This window comes from Lithobates pipiens, unplaced genomic scaffold (genome assembly GCF_037356315.1).
Source record: "Lithobates pipiens isolate NorthernLeopardFrog02 unplaced genomic scaffold, aLitPip1_a1.2 Scaffold_18, whole genome shotgun sequence".
Lineage (NCBI taxonomy): Eukaryota > Metazoa > Chordata > Amphibia > Anura > Ranidae > Lithobates > Lithobates pipiens.
The window spans coordinates 521,333,729-521,356,298 of NW_027507758.1; the positions used below are offsets into that span (position 1 = coordinate 521,333,729).

The 22,570-nt window shown below is 41.2% G+C and overlaps 1 protein-coding gene across 4 annotated transcripts in view; it reads left to right on the plus strand.

Annotated features, from left to right (window-relative positions):
* The window catches only part of ASAP2 (ArfGAP with SH3 domain, ankyrin repeat and PH domain 2), a 356,358-nt gene that overhangs the window by 76,777 nt on the left and 257,011 nt on the right, over positions 1–22,570 (plus strand). For all 4 annotated transcript variants that reach the window (XM_077488750.1, XM_077488749.1, XM_077488751.1 and 1 more), the window contains exon 2: positions 11,994–12,066. In XM_077488750.1, the coding sequence (XP_077344876.1) occupies positions 11,994–12,066 (73 nt within the window). The remainder of the gene's footprint in view (positions 1–11,993; positions 12,067–22,570) is intronic.

Sequence of the window (22,570 nt, forward strand, 5' to 3'; positions counted from 1 at the left end):
TCTGCAAGGTACTCCAATCAGCCTTATCTCTATACACCTGGAGCAGCAGTTTTTTTTTTTTTTTTTTTTTTTTTTTTTTTTTGTTCCTTTCACGGCTAATGAGTGGAAGAATGGCTCTGAGGACTTTGCTAGAGGGTTGTAGAAGGTCCACTGGAGTGACTTTTGTTGAAAAAAAAAAAAAAATGGAAAGTTCACATCAATCCTGAAATGCATGCTTGTTCTAGGTCAGTGATGCAAAATATTGGGGCCCAGTGCAACCAGGCAACTAGCAAGGTCAGCAATTTCAACCTTTTATATTTCTTTCAGTACAACTTTTTCCTTTTAATACCTCCGCAATGTATACAGGCAGTAGATGTTTGCTGGTTAGAAAACGGCATCTTTCCATTCTAAAGCCCCATACACACTATCAGATTTTCTGCTCATTTTTTGTCTTCACATTTACCAAAACCATGCAGTGCAAGGGCCTGCCTGATTGCATACACATTGAAACTCCTAAGGTTTGACCTCATATATTATATGGTTTTGGTAAATCCGATTTGAAAAAATCAGCAGAAAATCTGATAGTGTGTATGGGGCTTTAGTTGACTATTCCAGTTTTACTTTATTAGTCCCTGTAGAGCTCTGAATGAGACAGAAAGAAAAAGGTAAAAAATTATGTTTGCAAACTTGAAGATCACTGGAGACTTAAAACTCCTAGAAGCAGGCAGTGATTGCATTAATTTTAGTTTCGGAGTAAAGGGCACATGTCTTCTGACCAACAGTGGAACCATATGCAATAGGTGGATGGGTAGGGCTTAGCTGAACTCATGCAGCTCCTGTTTTGTTTTTAGCAGTTTGTGATCTTCACTGATTACATGAGGCCGGTGCAGCATTGAAATCATCATGTAAGACTTTTGTTGTTGTTTGCATTGATAACTTGAAATAGAAATGTAGAGAAGCTTCCTTTTATTTTAAGATCAGTAATGTTCTGAAAACATCATGGCAATATCCCTCGCTGCTTGTGATGTTTGCAATGGAAATATATTGGATCCAATTTAGCTATGTAACACTCAGTTTCTGTTGATATCTTTAACACTTCCCATATGCCTGCTGTCTGTTTTTCCCTCTCAAGTTGCAGTAAAAGTAGAGATTAAATGCTCCCATAAAATAGGTAGAATTGTAAGAAGTTGACATATGGCAGGAAACGTTTTTTTCTGGAGTTTGTTCATTTGCAGCCAGGTAGTGCCTGGTACTACGCAAAGGAATCCTGTCTGCCCCTTTCTCGTTTTTTATATTGGCTCTTTGCAGCATTGTCCAGTCTGATAGCAGGCTATCTGTCCTCCAGGTGACCTCCCTGAGCTCAGTGTTTTATGGTTCTACCTTTCACACATATACACACACATATACACATATATATATATATACACACACGTGTATACACACACGTGTATACACACACGTGTACATATATATATATATATATATATATATATATATATATATATATATATATATATATATATATATATATATATATATATATATATATATATACATACATACATACATACATACATACATACATACATACATACATACATACATACATACATACATACATACATACATACATACATACATACATACATACATACACATTGACACTCCAGCAAAGTATTTCTGTAATCTAGGCTTGATGTTTTCCCCTTTCCTCACAAATCTCGACAACAGGCAGTCCCCGGGTTTTGAACAAGATATACGATATTTCCCAAAGCATTGGGACACCTGCCTTTAAATGCACATTAACTTTAATGGCATCCAAGTCTTGGTCCATAGGATGCAATATTGAGTTGACCCACCCTTTGCAGCTATAACAGCTTCGACTCTTCTTTGAAGGCTATCCACAAGGTTTATGAGTGTGTCTATGGGAATGTTTGGCCGTTCTTCCAAAAGTGCATTTGTGAGGTCAGGCACTGATGTTGGATGGGAAGACCTAAGGCTTGCCTGTAGGTGCAATAAATATCTCCTTAGACAACGGCACAGACGTACTGAGCGTGTCATTGGTGAAGGTGATCATGCCATCACTGAGGGCTCCCGCTGCTCTGGCCAGTCAAAGTACCGGAGCAGTGATACCCAGAAGTCGCTCCGGGTATCATGGCGGCAACGGAGGAAGTGAACGAGGGTCGCTTCGGGGGCTTCGATCTCAGGTAAGTAATTCATAATGAGCTAGTATGCTATGCATACTAGCTCATTATGCCTTTATCCTGCAGGGTGCGTTTTTTTTATTTTTTTTGTAGAGGGGGGTTTACTTCCTCTTTAATAAGCTTGAAAATCTCAGGCATAACTAGATGTCATGTACAGACATGTACAAGTTTGATAATAGGGAAAAAATGAGGATAAATTCTCTTTTAAAACAAATCGGTCACTACTAAAGAGCAACCATTCACAATTTTTATTGTGAAGGTCAAAAAGAACCATAAAAATTTATGGAGTTGATGCATACCAGTGACCCGGCCTACCTGCCCAGGGCTTATGTTTCTAACTCGAGTGATGCTTGATTCAAGGCCATATCCTTGAGGAAAGTCCTCTGACTCTGACAACACCTATTTCAGAGCCAGTGATTCTGCACGTCAGACGTTCCCTACTTGAGTGTCTCACCCATCAAATTATTTGCTTGGCCAATGTTATATTATTTCATAGCAATAAATGGTCACCCAGCACCAGTTGGTTTGCCTGTACTCGGAAATCTTTGCTCAGCCTCACAATTGGAAATTATGTAAAATGTGTAGAAAAATTAAGCGGATTGATTTAAACACATATTGGTTGTTTTTCTGTATTTTTTTTATTTAACCAATTCACTGAATATTTTTGCTTGATAATATTCCTTTAAAAAAATGATAAGCGAATGCTGGCCTTACACCTGCAGAATTTAGTTTCGACAAAAAAGTGTCAAAATTGCTTGTCTGACCATTCAGTATTATTTTCAAGGATTCAACTAGTGCGAACACATTTTTATGCGAGTGCAATGTCAATGTCTCTATTTTTGAATGTTCTAAGTTTACCAAATGTTCTATTACTGGATTTACTTTGACACTTTGCAAATAAGTTAAGAAAAATGTCTTATTGGGGAGCGAATTCAGCAATTAGAAATTAATTTGTTCCCATTGGATTTTTATTTTTTTGCTGTGGTCCAAACTGATTGAATCGCCCCCTTTTTAAATGGATTCTAAGGGCCAAAAGCTTTTTTTTTTTTTTTTTGTAAAACCTGTTGTATGCGATGTTGCACAAAGCTGTTACCTGTTTTTTGATCTTCCCCTCTAGTGGTGTCGCCATCTTTTTCCTGCAGGTACCCCCATAGCAAACCTTGTGCTAAGGGGGCACCTGTGCAGGCACATTCCTGAGCTGTGTGCATCTATAGACACACACAGTGCCGTTTGGCTCCGCCCCCTGCTCCCTCCTCACAGAATTTTCCTGATCGTTGCAGGAGCCTATAGATCCCACTGCTCAGTGTCCCCTTTGCGACCAGGAAGAGAAGGAGCATTGTTGCAGACGGGACAGCACTGGACCATAAGATGAGGCAGGTGTTTTAGGGAGGGTAGTGAGAGCTAGTGAAATATTTTTTTTCCCTTGATGCAGGAAATGCATTACGGTTAAAAACCATTTTTGGCTTTAAAACTACTTCTGAAAACAATTTTCTAAAGCCAAGCTGGCCATACTCTGAAGCTCTCCCGGTTCAGCGTCTACCTGTAACTGTTTTCCTGTCCTGTGGTGTTATTCATGTTACCGATTTTACAGTAAAGAGATTCATCACTACCTTGGTGTGCAGCCATCCATTCCTTTTATCCGTATTGCAGGACTGGCGAGCCGAGGTTAACACCGAGTTAGGGAGGAGTCCATTCCTCATCCTACCTGGTTCCATCACGCACCTGGAGAGGCACTTTATTTTCCTGTTGTCACTGTTTCAGGTGGACCCGATTGGATGGTCCTTTCATCCTTATAGACCTGTTTGTGTTTACAGGACTTGTGTGCTTTTACACCCCTCCAATCTGGTCCGCTAAATACCAACAGAAAGGGACCGGGTCTCCTCCGTGTAGTAGAGCTGCACGATTCTGGCTAAAATGAGAATCACTATTTATTTGCTTAGAAGATATATCACGATTCTCTCACGATTCTCGCGGTGTATCATCTTTCACATTAAAACAAAAAAATTGTGCTAACTTTACGGTTTTGTTTTTTATTTTTTATTTATTGAAGTGTATTTTTTCCCACAAAATTGCATTTGAAAGACTGCTGGGCAAATACAGTGTGACATAAAATATTGCAGCAATTGCCATTTTATTCCCTAGGGCCTCTGAGGGTATATATTTAAAAAAAAAAAAAAATAATATATCTATATCTCAAATGTTTGGGGGTTCCAAGTAATTTTCTAGGAAAAAATATTGATTTTAACTTGAGAAAGAAGTGTCAGAAAAAGATTTAGATTTTATGTGGTTAAACTTCCTGCAGACTGCCCAGATTATTTGTTTACACAAGAAGTTCTTTCCCTTTGATCTAAGGCCTCATGCACACGAGACGCCGATGCAAACTCTGCTGAACACATGTTGCCGCATTTTCATACCGCGTTTAGACGCGTTTTACTGCGTTTGCGTCTATAGGCGTTTGTAAAGATAACATCATATAGACCCTCCCCAAGGTTTAGAAAGCATGTATTAAATATTTCTGCCATTTTGATCAGTGTGAGCAGCAGAGAGAGCAGTTGTACACTTGCATTTGCCTCTCTTTCTATGTTTTTTTTTTTTTTTTTTGGAAATGGATCTCATATTGAATATATGTCAGAAAATGCTCCTGATGTTGCTCTTGATGAGGCAGCAATGTAGTCGCAAATTGCATGAGAGGTCCAGAGTCAGAGCCTGTCGATATTGTACCCATCAGTTGATGGCACAGCGAATGTCCCTTTTGGATATTTCACAAACATGGTGGGGGGTTGGGGCTGACTAGACATTGGTATGCAGGTTTTTCTTTGTGAAAAAGACATTGCTATGCTTTGGTCAGACTAGGTGGAGTCACTGATTAAATTAGAAATTGGATGAAGGGTTGGGGGGCAAAGAAGTGGAGGCATTCCTCATTGTCTAAGCTACCATGGCATTGCATCAGTGAGTATATATGCTCTACGAACTATCTAAAGTAATTGCAACATTTTAAACCAATTTTTTTGGGTATTTTTTATGGTTTACCATCATATTTCTGAGTTTTCTGGTACAAAAAATTAGGTTCCTTTTTATAAACTCTGCTAAAAGCAGGTGCTCCGTTTAGCCGCGCTTTCCATCTGAAATGTGTCTGAACCCATTTTTTTGCTTCTGGAACAACTAGGTTAAATGCAACTGCATAAAAACGGGGAAAAAAACGAGACTGTGTATATGGACACATAGGATAACATTGCATGCGCTCAGGGACAGTTGAAAAAAGTGTCCAACTGCCTCTGAATGCGCATTTAACAGCGTCTCGTGTGCATGGGGCTTAAGTAAGGCCCCTTCCACACATGCGGACCGTATGTCTGTATTTCATCCATCCGTTTGCGGATGAAATACGGACATACATGCATCCCTATGGGATAGCCGGTGTCTGCAGATGAACATCCGCAGACACCCGATATCTTCCGCCTCCGCTATTGTCCGATTCTGCAGACGGAGGAAAATCCTATTTTTCTATCCGTCTGCAGAGCGGATGAACGCGGACAGACGGTCCGTGCTCATCCGATCCCCCATAGAGGAGAGCGGAGAGCTGACAGGGCGGTCCCTGCACAGTGTGCCGGGACCACCCTGTTATCCGCCTTCTCAGCGGGGACAACGGAACGATCCCCGCTGAGCAAGCGGATGATCACGGGGGGCGGATCATTACTGATGCGTCCCGTGTGAAAGGGGCCTAAGGGTTAGTTAAAATGTTTCAAGTTCTACACTTGGCAGATTGCCCTGGATGCTTTCTTTTGACAGCTGAGTGAGCAGATAATCTCTCCACTTGTTTATATGAAAGAATCGCCTACTCTCAGCGGTAGAGATTGTCAGGCGAGTGAATTGAGATTGTGTTTTTTTTTTTTTTTAACGATTTAATCGTGCAGCTCTACCATGTAGGCAGATCGAAGGTAGTATGGTGTAAATGGACAGCAAAGTCGGTTTAGCCATGGCCGCACATAGAGCAGAGCGTGCTGTGTCCACTCTGCATTACCCTGAGCAGACACGGACCTGTCCACCCTATCAACGGACAGATGCATGCTGATCAAAACGGAATATGCCCATGTGAAAGGGGCCTAACACAGCAGGAGTGATACCCCCCATCCACATCAAGTGTGTGGATGGGGGAATTTTTTCTTAAGGGGGTCACTCCTCCAACTCGTTCATCCACTCGTGTGTATAAATTGCAACTTGGGTTATGAGGCATTGTAAAGAGTCCTTATGGATGGGAGCCAAGAGCTTGTCTTAGTGGAACAAAGGAAGAATACAAACTGTTAAAACACTTGACTATAAAATAAAAAAAGAGCATGCTTTTTTTTCATTCATTCATATACTTTATTTTTATATTTTTTGCCCTGACTTTTTTTTTTTTTTTTTTTAAGCCAACCCATTTTCTGTGTAGGCCACAAAAGAATAAGAAGCCAGTAACCAGCCGTGTTCCTCACCAGTAAAAGACGTAACTGGTTTGAGCAGACAGATCCTTTAGTGCAGATATAATTGCCATGAATCGTAATTTTAATGTGTTTATGTTTCGCAGGATTCTTGCGGGTTGGGTTTCTGAGTCCTAGATAAAGTATAGCTGTGAAATGGCTTTAAGCCTTCTTCCAAGATTCACAGGAATTAGGCTGTAAATAAATATGTCTCAAACCCTTAAGTGGTTTCCTACCACAGAGCTAATTGAAAGTGTCTTATTGATTATCTTTCTGTGCTAAAAACTATTTATAGTCTATAATTACACTGCTGACCACGGCAGACTGGTTACCTCCTCCATTAAAATACATTAACGTTTTAGCCTACCGAAAAATTAAGTTTTTTTGGGTTTTGTTACACTAATATCGCCTATCTGTTCTCACAGGAATGCAGGATGGCTGGATCTCTTCTGTACACTTGCAGTGAGCAGTCCCATTGCCGCTGTTGGATTATTTGCTTATTGCATATCATGGATAATGCAGCAGGAGTGAGAACAACCCATTGGCCCTTAGAGTAGCGTGTGTTGGAGCAGATAAGGAAACCGTAATAGGGAGATCTCGCTGCCAAGTGGGTGACTTAAGCTGGCCATATGCCAGTACAATTTTGTACGGGAATTCTGAAAAATCATTCATCGGAGCATTCTTTCTTGTCGTCATTGTGTCAACTAGTATCATTTGAAAGCCTTTAACTGCTTCAGCCCCGGAAGATTTTACCCCCTTGCTGACCAGAGCACTTTTTGCGATTTGGTACTGCGTCGCTTTAACTGACAATTGCGTGGTCATGCGACGTTGCACCCAAACTAAATTGACGTCCTTTTTTTCACACCAATAGAGCTTTCTTTTGGTGGCATTTGATCACCTTTGCGGTTTTTATTTTTTGTGCTATAAACAAAAAAGAGCGACAATTTTGAAAACACTTTTTTACTTTTTGCTATAATAAATAACCCCCAAAAATATATAACATAAACTCCTTTTTTTTCCTCAGTTTAGCCCGATATATATTCTTCTACATATTTTTTGGCAAAAAAAAACCTCAATAAGCTTATGTTGATTGGTTTGCGCAAAAGTTATAGCGTCTATAAAATAGTGGATAGTTTTATGGCATTTTTAATTTATTTTTTTCACTCGTAATGGCGATGGTCTGCAATTTTTTCGGCACTGTGACATTATGGTGGACACATCAGACACTTTTGAAACATTTTGGGACCATTGTCATTTATACAGCGATCAGTGCTATAAAAATGCACTGATTACTGTAAAAATGTCACTGGCAGGGAAGGGGTTAACACTAGGGGGCAATCAAGGGGGGGAATGTTTTCCCTCAGTGTGTTCTAACTGAAGGGGGAAGGGACTATGTAGGGTAGATGACAGATCGCTGTCCATACTCTGTATGAACAGACAGCCTGTCTCTTCTCCTCTCAGTGAACCGTAAAACTGTGTGTTTACACATACAAATCCCGGTTCTCGTGTGCCACGAGCGATTGCGGGAGCCCAGCGGTGATCGCAACCTTTATCAATAAAGTACTTTTATCAGAAGGACGAGTTGCGGTCTCATCTTATACTTTCATCCTGTTTTAAGTGCTAGGAAGACACTGAGCTTTGGAGCACCTTTGGTCTACCTCCAGGGGGAATTAACCTAGGCGTTTATCTTTTTTGTTTACTAAATAAAAGTAATTTTATAACATCTAAACTATCATTATATTACATTTTAAAGTAAAAAAGTGAAATAAAATTGACTATCACCGTCCCTTTTCAGATACACCTGGTGCTCACATTTTAAGCAACTAAAGGCCCCATGTACACAGGACGCTGCTAAACGTAGGTTCAGAGGCAGTTGGACGCTTTTTTCAACTGCGTCTGAACTCATTCGATGTTCTCCTATGTGACCATGTACACAGCCTCATTTATTGCAATTTTTAGGTAGTTGCATTTAACAGCGTTTCTTGGAAAGCAAGAAGATGGGGTTCACACGCCAAAGATTTCCACATTTCAGATGCCAAGCGCGGCTAAACGTGGTACCGGCATTTAGACATGTTTTCGTTTATAAGCATTTTTAAAGGTACCCTATATTTTTGACCTGAAAAGACAAAAATATGATGGAAAAAGATGAAAAAACATAAAAAAAAATAGTTTAAAATGTTTTTATTACTTGCGATGATTCATAGACCATATATAGCCCTTGATGCATTGCAATACACCATTAGCATTTCTGTGTCCAAATTTTAATTGGAATTTGACCCATATGTTCAGATTTGACCCAGATGACCCCACCATTGAGCTTGACCCCCGACTTGATATATTATAAAAAATTAAATTAACGTTTAACCGCTTCCCGACCGTTTCACGCAGATATACTGCAGCAGAAGGGCACGTACAGGCAGATTAACGTACCTGTCCATTGCCCTTTTAAGAGACTGCTCGCGGGCACGGTTCCGGTGGACCCGATATCCGAGGGGGATACCCGTGATAGTCTCACGGTGAGGAAGAACGGCGAGATCCTAATGTAAACAAACATCCCCCTGTTCTGCCTAGTGACACTGTCACTGATCAGCTCTCCCTGTAATTGGGAGCGTTGATCAGTGACGTATCACACACAAACCCCCCCCCCCCCCCACAGAATCAAAAATAAAGGAAAAACTAAAATTAATACAACTGTACATCTATAGATTATATACACAGTGGGGACGGAAAGTATTCAGGCCCCCTTAAATGTTTCACTTTGTGTGGAGAAAACCAGGCACTGCTCATCCCCTGTCAAATACAGTCCCAACAGTGAAGCATGGTGGTGGCAGCAGCATGCTGTGGGGGTGTTTTTCAGCTACAGGGACAGGACGACTGGTTGCAATTGGGGGGAAAGATGAATGCGGCCAAGTACAGGGATATCCTGGACGAAAACCTTCTCCGGAGTGCTCAGGACCTCAGACTGGACCGAAAGGTTTACTTTCCAACAAGACAATGACCCTAAGCACACAGCTAAAATAACGAAGGAGTGGCTTCACAACTCCCTGACTGTTCTTGAATGGCCCAGTCAGAGCCCTGACTTAAACCCAATTGAGCATCTCTGGAGAGACCGAAAAATGTCTGTCCACCAATGTTAAAAAAAAAAAAAAAAAAAAAATGTAAGGGGGTCTGAATACTAACCGTCCCCACTGTACATACATACATACATACATATACAGTATGCACATACCTGATCGTTACCAACAGATATTCCTCTGGTGACACACTCTTCCTCATGTTGGTGTCCATGCGTGTCAGACTGGGTCGTACTTTTTCTAGTAGAAGGTCAAATGTGGCAATGGACATGCATGTGAGATTAAAATATTTGTCGGGGTAGGAATGCAGCTGTAAATACATGTTGGAAAAATATCCTACCAACATTTGCTGCGCAATCAATGGATGGGTCCAATAGCGACTAACTCTGACTCTGGACCTCGCACGCAATCTTCTACGTCATTCTAGCCACATCAGGAACATTTCCTCACATATGATCATTATGGGCTCCATTGGAAAAAAAAAAGCACAGAAATAGAGGCAAATACAAGTATACAGCTGCTCTCTGCTGCTGCTACTCACTCTGGTCAAAATGGCTGAAATTAACAATGTTTTTTGAGCTTGGGGAGGGTCTTGACGAGGATATTTTAATAAACGATTCTAGACACAAACGCAGTTGAACACGGCATGCAAATGTGGAAAGGCGGGCGTTTCTAAATTACGGTTTCAAGTTCGTTCAGAGGAGTTTGCCCCAGCGCCACGTCTACATGGAGCCTTAGTGGAAGTGATGTATTGGTATAAGCTTACTGGTGGTTTCTGGCATAGGGTTCACTCTGAACTTTGGCTATATTTTAGGGCTGTGGAAATTAAAGAGGAATTCCTCGATTAATCTATAAATTTTTTTTGATCAAAATTGTTTTGATCAGTACTCGCCTCTCCGCCAGCTTCCGGGGCTAAAGGGAGTTCTGTCGGAGATCCGGTAATGTCACGGACATCGACGTCACTGGACTCCTCCCCTCTTCCCCAAGTGCCTCCATTTGCTAACGAAGTAAAGGGGGAGGAGTCCGGTGACAGCGAAGTTCTGACTGAACGTATCGCATACGGGGGAGGAGCTATGCATGATGTCACCTGCTGCTGCCCTAAGGAACTAACACGATTGTCGGCTTTACATGCTGTGTATTTATCATCTTTATGTGATTAGTTTGTTTGAACACAAAAATGAAATCTTATACTTAAGCGGTGAGCACTTGGATCTTTTCTTTCTACCCATGACCTGTCGTCCTTGCTGAGATCTAAGGAGACGTGAGGCCGCGTACACACGCGCGGACTGTTCACCCAACTTTGTCCGTCCAACAGTTTCGGCAAACAGTCCGCTCAAACTTAGCATGGACGGACATGGCCACACACGACGGACGAACAGTTTGCTGAAACCGTGCGCGATGACGTGAACGGCACGTACGACGGGACGAAAAATACGACGTCCTATACACTGCATTATAGCTTTCGGCGTGAAAATCCTTTCTGAGCATGCGCGCAACTTTGTTTGACGAACAAGCCTACACACGAGCGGACTGTTCCCTGAAACAAGGTTTCAGCGGACAGTTTTACGGAATTTCCGAAAAACCTTGTCCGTCAAACTGTCCGCTGAAAGCCCACACACGAGCGGACTGTCCGCCCAAACACTGTTCAGCGGACAAAGTTGGGCGAACAGTCCGCGCGTGTGTACGCGGCCTCAGAGAAGTTTTATGGTCCGTGTTAACCTTTTTGATACCTGCTTGCATGGCCACCTGTTTGCACAGGGGTCCATGCCATAAGGTGAAAGTGATTAGTTAGACTGGAGGTGGAGGGATTGTCGCGCTACTGTGGAAAAAAAAAACTACTTACGTCAGTGCTACAGTTTGAATTTAAAACGTATTTGTGTGAACTGTGAAGTTAAGTCTTGGATTGTGGAAACTAACTAGTGTCGGGTGATTATATATAGTGTATACCACATTTACCACTGACTAATGCAGAGTTGCAATGCAAGAAGATAAGCTAAAAGTAGTTTGATCTGTATCTGTGCTATAAATAATCGAAATTAGCTGATTAATCGATTAAAAAAAAAAAAAAAGATTAATCGAACACAAAAACTTTAATCAGTAACAGCCCTACTATATTTGGCTTTGCAACAAATACTAATATAACCTGACATTTCCGGGTATGGAAGCTTTTAAAAAAAATGCATTTTTAAAAATATATTCTGTTTTGTCTTTAAAGTGTATTGAGTGTTTAATGTGCCCTGTTGGGGGCTTTGCTAATGGTTTGGCTTTTCTTTTTGTCACAGGCCCTTGATGTCGATCGCACGGTTCTCTACAAGATGAAGAAGTCAGTAAAAGCCATTAACGCATCTGGTCTCGGTACGTGTTCTGTTTCCACCTGCCTACTTTTTCTTCACAGTAACTGTTTGATATTTTTAAGCACAAAGCTTTTGACGCACTTAGAATTTCACACATTTTAGTGTCAGGTCCCTGGGTAGCCTCAAACATCAAATAGACTGCAAGATGTGTTTGTCACCTCTTTCAATCCGTGTTGCAGTGTGGTAACATTTATACCGTATGCTTGTCCCTTGTTCCAACTAACACATATCAAAAAAAAAAAAAAATAATTATATTATATTATATTATATGATATTTATTTTTTCAGCTCACTCTATTGAGTCAGATATTCAATGGTTACTATTGGGATTTGTAATGTGTGAATGAATGCAACACTTACAAATCGTTATTTTTACATGGAAATGTCACCTCTTCTGTTTCATCAGCGTTATGAAAATGAAATGTTGGTATGGAGAATGAAGGGTAGAAATTATGCAATCGATTTTAGTTTACTGTGATTTGGCTGAATCAGTTCATTTACAGTGAAATCAAGATTTTCCTAAATGGGAAAGGGTGCCCAGACTATGGAGATTGACAGTTCATTAACTCTGCTGGTATTTCTATATTGCACTATTTTTTTGTGGATGATACTTTTTTTTTACTTTTTATTTTCTGTATGTAACCATATAGTCTTTAAAGAAAAAGGTGTTCTACGCTGTGACCCAATGTGATTATGCTCTGATTTACACCAATTGTTGACTATTGGGCTGACATTAGATGGGTAGACCAGACAGTCTGAGGCTTACCCCCCCCCCCCCCCCTATCTCCTTCTGTCTTATCGTATATGGTTCTGGATTTCTTCTCCCCATGGTATTCATTTCCAGAATTGCAGCAGAAACTGGGTCTGAAGGCTCTGTGTTACAGCGTCCAGCACATGTTTCAGATAGATTAATGGAGGAGGTGGACAAAGTTTTTTTGAATCAGTGAGGAGGTGAATGGTAATTGAAGGCTGCTGGCCAGTAACTGCAGAACTTTTTGTTGCCTGTTGAGTAACAGTCTGATGATTCACTGGTGGGAGGTTTGAGGTTGGTTATGGGATATGATGTGTCTTTTGATGGGGTGCATTACATGGGAAGAAATCAGTAAAGTTACAGTATGATTATGTATTATAACTTCATAGATATGAGGGCACCCAGCTCCTACAAACAAAAGTGGATGTGCAAGTCTCATGAAGAAAAAATAGTTGGTTGGGGGTCTTCTTAGACCTGGTTCAAGATGACCTTACTAAGGTGAATTGGCAAAGAGGAAGTAAAGACAACCTGGATATTGAACAACGCTGGGCCTTACGAGAGCTGAAGGAGGCACCAAATTTGGTGATCAAGAAAAGCGACAAGGGGGGGGCAATGTTGTATTGCTCTCAGCATAATACTATGAAAATGAGAAAAAAATACATTTAAATGACTGTTCCTGCTAACCCCTTTACCTTTGTAACCAATTAACTAAAATTTAAACTTATGTTTGCGCAAGTAGCCGGCCTCTATTTGTCTCGGAATGAATATGAGTATCTGAAAGTGGAGGAGTTTAACACCCCTACCATCTAAATAATTCCTAAAGTTCATAAATCCCTGATGAACCCACCAGGTAGGCCAATAGTTTCAGCAGTGAAGGGTCCTCTGGAGAAAATTGGAAGATACTTAGATGCCCTACTGAAAAAAATGGTATTTGAGTTACCCTCATACATTAGAGATACCCTTGATGTATTAGTAAATATTGAAGTAACCATATCTCCTTGAAATCTCCTGGTAGGCATTGATGTGGAGTCCCTTTATACATCTATACCCCACGAATGGGGCTTGGCAGCAGTGGCACACTTTCTTGACCAGAGATGTCCATGTATGGGACCTCAGAACAAGTTCATCCTTGAGATGCTGCAATTTGTCTTGATTAATAACTGCTTTCAATTCCTAAGAGTCTATTATAGACAAATATAAGGCACCTCCTTGGGGGCCTCTTGGGCTCCTGCCTATGCAAGCCTACATCTTGGGTATTGGGAAGAGGAAGTTGTTTATTGCTCTGAATCTTATCTAGACCATGCCAAATTGTGGCTACGATATATATCGATGATGATCTGCTGCTGTGGCAGGGGTCTGTCGAATCTCTTGAAGAGTTCTTGAGCTAACTGAACGAAAATTGGCGTAATATTTGCCTAACATTCACCCACGACTTGAACGAAATTTTGTTTCTGGACCTCCTAATAAGGATAGATGGAGACCATCTGTCCACGAAAACGTTTTGTAAAGCAACGGCAGCAAACACCCTTCTTGAGGCAACCAGCCATCATCCTATGTCCTTGGTCAGAGGTATATCAACTGTGCAGTTTCTGAGAATTAGACGCAACTGCTCGCTGGATCAGGACTATCAGGCTGAATCAAAGCAACACTATAAAAGATTTAGAGAAAGGGGTTTCAGAACTCAAGAAAACGAGCATCCACAATTGACTGGAAAGAACTGCTAATACCAAAGAATGACGAAGATGCCAACAAGAGCCTTTCTGATGAAGTGAAAATCATCACCACGTTTGTTACACAGTGGGAAGATGTGCAAACGATCTTTACTAAACATTGGCAGGAATTGACTCAAGCTCCCCAGATGGCTTCCATAGTTGGCCCTAAATCCTTCATGGTAGGAAGAAGAGCCAAAAATCTGACTGCTGTACTCGTCAGATTTGAATTTACCAGACCTAATCCACAAAATTTGGCTCACGGACCTGCCTCCACTGCGAGGGATGTATGCTTGTGGAAATGCCATATTTGTGGATTTGTAGATGGATCTGACTCATTTACAGATGCAACAGGAAGAAAGGTGTATCAAATTAGACACTTCATTAACTGCAGTACTACACGAGTACTGTATATGCTGGAATGTCCCTGTCATAAACAAAGCATCCCTTAAAGGTCCATATAGGGGAACATCTCTCAAGTATTCGTCCGCCAGATGATACCCCCCCCCATAGAACACTTTTCAAAATATCACAATAGGGAACCAAACGGACTCAAAATTGAGGCTCTATGCCATGGGTCTTCAAACTATGGCCCTCCAGTTGTTCAGGAACTACAATTCCCATCATGCCTAGTCATGTCTGTGAATGTCAGAGTTTTACAATGCCTCATGGAATGTGTAGTTTTGCAACAGCTGGAGGGCCGTAGTTTGAGGATCCCTGCTCTATGCCTTAAAACTCCCAGTAAGAAGAGGTGACTTTGACCTGGTACTTCTTCAAAAAGAAAAGGAGTGGATTTTTCGGCTGGGGACGCTTGCGCCGAATAGATTAAACACTGAGCTGAATTTACAGGTATTCCTGACTCCGTAAGTTGATCTTCACCAAATTGTTAAAATATCATACTAAGCCTCAGGTTATACAAATGTATTTATCTGTATACCGCTTTATATTCACATCTCAATACAACTACTATTGAATTTAATTGATGTGATTAAAAGCATATAATGTCTATCTGTGAATGGCGATTTACCTTATATGATTATCAATGATTATATACTATGAACTGGAATAGTCATATACTGCCACAAGATGGCAGGGGTGTAAAAAACACTTTTTTTTCCTTACAGCGGTCTGAATTGCCCTTTGGGGTTAACATGACAATGTCTAGGCAGAAAGTAAATCCCTGAGTGTCACACAAAAGGATTCTGTCCATGCTAACCGTTCACCCTGAAGAAACCCACGTCACAAGTAGGTGAAACATGATGGTGTGTGCGCGCCTACACTTGACCTCTGCTGATGGCCAACCTGGGCTTTTCATCACTCTTTAGCCCTCATCCTATCTACGCAAACTGGAAATCCACGAACAACCAAAAATCTGAAGTAAATGGCCAGGCGGCCCCATGCTGGTTTTGAGTGGATAACATCCTGTGCGTGTCACCAGGACTAGGAATACAGAGATTTGCATCCTGCACACCTGTGGACCCCTTAAAAGGACTTTGGATTCTCCACCTTGTCGCTGCAATTGAGGACAGATCTAATATTGTCTAAACAGTGAGTCGCTTTTCAACTGGTATATCCAGCCAGCAATTACAGCCTGAACATTTTTTTTGAGCCTCTGTGATTTGACTCTATTTTTCTATCCAACTTATATGCATTGCTATATGTATTGCTTCATGGAAACATGGTGCTGAATGACTAACGAGCTTATTGCGGATCTATTATTTCTCCTTGACTCAAGTCGCTTGCTTACATCACAGCGTGCTGCATTTTTTACTATCTCTATGATTGACAGTGCTACACCCAGAAATCAAGCCTGTCTTGTTCACTAACTAGCAGGGATACTTTCTAACCAGAATTGCATTTATTTGTCTGTGATGACCAATGTTTTTTTTCAACATTGTAAAGACTTAATGCATCAGCTCTATAGGCATATAGGGAGTCTGGAGGCCCATGGTTAAGCACAATATGGGTGCTGACTTGTGCTACCAAGGTTTCCCAGAACTCGCCTCGCCTAAACACATGAAAGCATTATATATAAAAGTCACACTTAATAACTTGAGATGATTGACATGTGTGGATGACTGGGATATGGCTGAGCTCATGGGCACACGTTTTTAAGTGACAACGTTGTCAGTTTTTACCACATGCAATTTCCTATTGTTTGTGCTTTCCTTTTAATGATATTTTTTTTCTACTAATTGTCCTAATAAAGTTCTATCAGGTTAAACCAGTTTGTTCCTTTTCCTTCACTGAAGGTAAGGACACATTGGGTCTTATTCCCACTCCCCTTTTATTTTGACTACTTCTCCTGTTTTTATAAGGAACACCACCCTATTAGGTGAGCCGGTAACCTGTTACCTGAATTGACCAACAATACTGGTCATCAGGACTCCGCCCATTGCGTTTTTTTACTATGATTAGGATCACCCGAGAGGCTTGTCATTCAGACTATAATTTGGGTGCACTTCCAACTCAAATTTATCAAGATATTGGTTTTAAGTGTGTGTCTATTATATAAACGAATATATCTTGACCTAGCTTTTATGAATGTCTATTTACAGAAGTAAAACGTAAGGACTGAATACTGTTGTGGTGGCTGAAAGTAAATATAAATTACAGGAAATATCAGCAAACTAGCCAAAAATAGCAATATGTGTGTAAGCTGAAAATTGCCCAGTCTGAAAATTGCCCAGTCTGAAAATTGCCCAGTCTGAAAATTGCCCAGTCTGCAACACCCATCAATCTGGTTGCCATTATTGTCTGCACTGGTGTGCACCTGGCCATGTGATGCCTGCGCTAGCAGTCTTCCTGAAGAATGTTCTGTTCAATGTGACCACTGAAACATATGGTCACTTGGAAAAAGCTGTGGATGAATGCCAGGATACAGATAGCTAAGGTTTCTAAGTGTCTGCACCTGCAGTCCAGTTATCCAAGAGTTTATGGCTTTCAGTGATTACCAGTGTTTTGCCTTTGTCCTCATATTGAGAATCTGAATTCCCTTATGAAGCACTGTACAAATTCAGAGAGGCATTTACCAGATATTTAATCTAGCTTCTATCATTTTTATAACCTTTCTCAAATATTTCAGTGAGGAAAAAAGATAGGAAAAAAGATAGTTTTCATATGAATCCATTGATATCATTATGTAATAACTAGAAACCAACAATTTATGATGCCGGTTTTAGGTTTGTAATATTTAGCAAAATTATTCAAAAGGAATTGAAATAGAACAGAATAAATTTTACATTCATATATAGGGATGGTATGCTATCTTTCATGTCATATCTTCCTTCGCAGTTGGTATGTTCCTAGCTGTTATGTAAAAGTAACATCAGATGAGGTCTAGTGTGAGGCCATCTTTAGCTTAGTTTCCCAGAGAGTACAGCAGAAGTGGAGTTTCAGTCAGAGAGCATGAAAACAACCATTTAGCTCCATATGAATACATTTGGCCTGGAGAGAGAGGAAAGGTTAAAGGCAAACATTCATTTTTTATTTTTTTTGTGTGCAAATTTAAGGCTAAGCTACTGAGCTCTGTAAACAGAATTTCATCTAGTAACGTAATCCAAGTTCTGCTTGATAAGTGTGTAAAAGAGCACAGAGCTCTGCTTGCTGTTTGTAAATGTAAATATGGCTTATGAATATCCCATGAACAAAAAGATCCTGCACGTAGATAAGAAAATATGTTGCAACACCTCTTTGGTATAATTAATAAGTTGGCCGGCTACACTATAACCATAGAGGCACGTCATTCTTTGTTATTTCAGTCTCCACCGGACACCCCCAGACACCTGAGACGTTTAATCCATTCAATCTGTTTAGCCATGCAATGGTCTATAGCACTCAATTGGAAATCCCCTTCATTACCACTCGCCCAGATTCTTTCATGGGTTGACCTAATGATGCACTCTGAGAAAATCCATCACATTTTACATGACACTGTCCCAGTGTTTGAAGCCAAGTGGAAACCTTGGTCTGTATTCAGACTTCTGAATTAGCTGTGCTAGTCTCTCCGCTTTTTCCTGGTTTACATTTTTTATTTTTTTCTTATCTCTTTTATTTTGGGCTCTTTTGGCCTTTCATTTTGGATGCATCCGATAACATAGACTCTAAATTTTTATCTTGTCCATGCGGATTTCCATGCAAGAAACTATTTCACACTCATCAGTTCCTGTCATCGCTAGGCATTGATGATTGTGTTTATATCGGCATACTGTACATGAGTTTTGCCATTTAACATTGACTTCTTTTTCTGTATGGATATCTCTTCTCATCCTCATGTTTGTTACTTTGTTTATTACTTTTCAATAAAAAAGTTTGAAAACAAAAAGAAAATATATATGAAACTCTCCCTCTACTTCTTGTGATATGGCCAGAACAAATAAACCACTATTGTAAAACGTGACTGATCCCTTGGAGCATCAGAACATTCCTTCAACTTGGCCTTGTGTGATACCCCTGTGACTCCCACTATCTCCTGCTAAGTCCCATGCTCTTTTTGGTTTCTGGATGGGCAGTACAATATACACAGGCAGTCTGTCCAGCACTGGGCTTAGCCCAGTTTAGTTTGAGGAAGGAGTGTTTTCTACTGGGGATGTTAACCATGGCATTACAGCACATACCATACGCTCGTATGCCACACATGATGTAAGAATGGATTATAGTTGTCTTTCCTAAGAAAATTTTAATTCTATGGGTGAAGGTAGAAAGCAATGTGACTGAATGGGGGGGTCTAAGGCTTAAAGCAGGAACCAAGTGTCCTAGACCTTCTAGGAGTGGCTATCCCAGTTGCTATACAGCTGAAGGTTTGTACTTAACAGTGTGACAAAACTGACATATGTAACTTTGCAAACTAAGTCTAAAATACTGCATATATGCCTGCTGATAGCTAGTTATTGTAAAATTGTCATGAGGAGAGCTCTTTATAGGTTTTAGTAAGGTCCTTATTGGGCATCTCAAGCCATTTAAATGCAATGCTCATTTGAGTCTAGCTCTGCTTGACCTGAAACTGCTGTTTCTATACAACCTAGCCTTCAAACGGTATACATGGTGTAATCCATCATTCTGCTTAAGATAAAATTGCATTCATAACAAGAGCCTACCTGAATGAATGAGCAAATTCAGATTAATTGCTTTAAAGTAGAAGTACAGCCAAATCTTGTTTGGTTGTACTTCTTATGTACATCACAGGAGGGAAGTTCGTTCTGCACTCCTGTGACATGTTTTCAGCAGACAACAGGCTGAAGCCCGCTGACATCAGAGGCGGTCCAGGCTCAGGCAAGATCCAAAAATGAAGTTAGGATCCACACACATTCCTGGACTGGCACTTGGCTCAGCCTCTCAGCGAGAGCCTGAGCCGGATGCTCCCGCTCCTTCACAGCCCAGTGCTCCAGTGATGGGGAGGGGGTGGGGGGGGACTGACTGACCATCACCAGCTCTCTGCTCAGGTAGCTCTGAGAACCAAGCGATCGGCTCGGTTTGATCGTTTGGCTCTCGTTGGAGCTGGTGGGGGACAGATGCAGCATTGGAACAATGCTGCATCAATCTAGGTAAGCATGATTCTGCAAACAAAAACAAAAAAACGATAGTTCTCTTTTAATAACAAAAAGTAAAAAATAGTGTAGCGCTTCTAAAGTGATAAATGTAATCAACATGTGTTAAAAGAATGATCATATAACAAAGATCATATAAATATTGTAAATGAACAAAATAAAGTCCATAGAGTGGGTACAAGCTTCCGTGGAAGAGCTGGCACAAAGATGGTCAGACCGTATCAAAATAAGAGACAAATCCTATTAAACGAATATGTCCATGTACATCAGCTTATCTGGAAACATTAGGAGAAATAGATGGATACTTCTTACCAAATCTGTTGGACTCACACAGTCGTATGACAGTTGAGTCAATAAAGCTTGGGGTCACAATCTGGGACCGAGGAGTGGATCGAAGGAGGTCCGTCAGCCTGGTGGGGAAACTCCAAAAGACCGTATGCCCAATGATGAATCTCACCGATGGAACTTCAGAATGGTTTGGAAATCCAACTCAGATATGGCCCACTGCACACCGATACTCCAAGTGCCCCAAGGTGAAGGGGAAGGTGTTTTAAGGGTTTAGACCTTTGAATGCAATGCCGGCATTATTGATCAGCACATCCAGCCCCCCATACTTGTCCTTCAGGAAGTCCCGCAGGGATCGGATGCTGTTCAGATCATTGATGTCCAGCTGGTGGAATAGCGGAGACAATCCTTCCTTCTCCTTCAGTTCCTGCACAGCTTCTTCTCCCAGCTTAGTGTTCCTGGCTGTCAGATAGACATCTCCTTTGAACTGCTTACACAGTGCGCTGTGTAAGCAGTTCAAAGGAGATGTCTATCTGACAGCCAGGAACACTAAGCTGGGAGAAGAAGCTGTGCAGGAACTGAAGGAGAAGGAAGGATTCATTTAAAATTTGCTAAGCTGACTCTGCAATCTACAGGTTTCTGACCCACGATTTAGAATCAACCAGTAGATCGCGGACAGTTGACTAGTAGATCGCAGTCTGGGCTTGCTGACCCACCATTCCAGAGCATCCGAGTGCAATGCAGAGGGATTACTTGTAAAGTTGGAGCTGTAGAAGGGAGCACAAGCCCCATAAGCTGATACCTCCTCTGTAGTGCTGGCTCCTATCCCATGCAGAGTGATACCAACTGCACTCCACCTCTTATCCCTGCTAGCAGACTCCGGAGTGGTACCAGCAGCAGAAAAGAGCTCTTCAGGTCAGTGTGAAGCAATATAGTGGGCATAAGTGTATAGGGCTGCTTTCAACCTGATGTGCTGCGTTTTACCCACATCGCAGGTGCAGTGAAGTGTACCTCCAGCTTTCCTGCAGGTTTGCTGCACTTAGCCATAGGCTTCTATAGGGTGCTGCTGCTTAATGGAACTAAGGGCTCATTCACAAGTGAAGCAGGCACTGCTGCTCCTCTGAAAAACGATCTGAGTGCATTTGACAGGTGGTGGAGGCGATATGTTGCCGCCTCCACCACCTGATTTAAACCCATGATTGTCGTGCAATTTGGCAGGGTAGTGCGGCAATTAGAGGTTTAAATTGGGTGTGAGGAGGCGACACTGGCCGACACTGTGCCTGGTGATCGTTGACTTCTCCCATGTTGTTCAGGTAGATCTCCACCTCTTTAAGGTTGTCTACCCCTGCTCTAAATGCTTTAAACAATAAATTTTAAAGAATCTCTGCTATCTCTCTGGAGTGGCAGGGAATAGTCATCTGGCAGATGGCGTGAGCAGTTATTGTTTCTGGACTTGATGAGATGCTTATATTGTTGTCCCCTGAGATGTAAAAAATCTCTGAAGGGTGCAATTGGTAAACAATTTTATGATGAGCCTTTTATTTAAATGTGTTGCACCTCTTGCTGCTTTTCTCTACCCTCTTCTCACTGCTGGAGGCTCGGCAGCAGTGGGAGCCATTGGCTCATGCTGCTGTCAATCAAATCCTTTAAGGGAGGGGTGACGCTGCACTGTATGTGTCAATAGATGCAAACAGCCCGGCTCATGATCAAGCCCACAAGAGTGCCCCCCCAGCAAGTGGCCAAGACCACTGGTGGGGGACTCCAGAAGAAGAGACACACAGAGCATGTAAGGATGACATGATAATGATTATTATTGAAAATAAAATCTTTAAAACCACTTTAAGCATTGCTATGACTGTGGTAACACTGTACTTTACAGATGAGTCACTAGATTTTTGTTTGGTGGCAGTTGGTCAGTATGAGGTATGAGAGCCTATAACTTTTGTTGCATTTTCAGCTAGCAGGCTGACAATGTCAACTTCTAGCATTAGGGAAGCCATGATTGCTTTGATTAGTGCTAATTTGATAGTATGGTGATGTATTTATACTACATGAGTGCTGGGTGGAAAAAAAAAGTTTTTGCTGACCCAATAGTCAACTCCTTACTACTTCCTGTAGTCGATTTATCTATTGGTGGTTGAATTTCTGTGGTTTCTATCTGTGTGCTTTTTTATTTGTATGATATTGTGCCCTCTCTTGACCTGCTCTGGTCCCC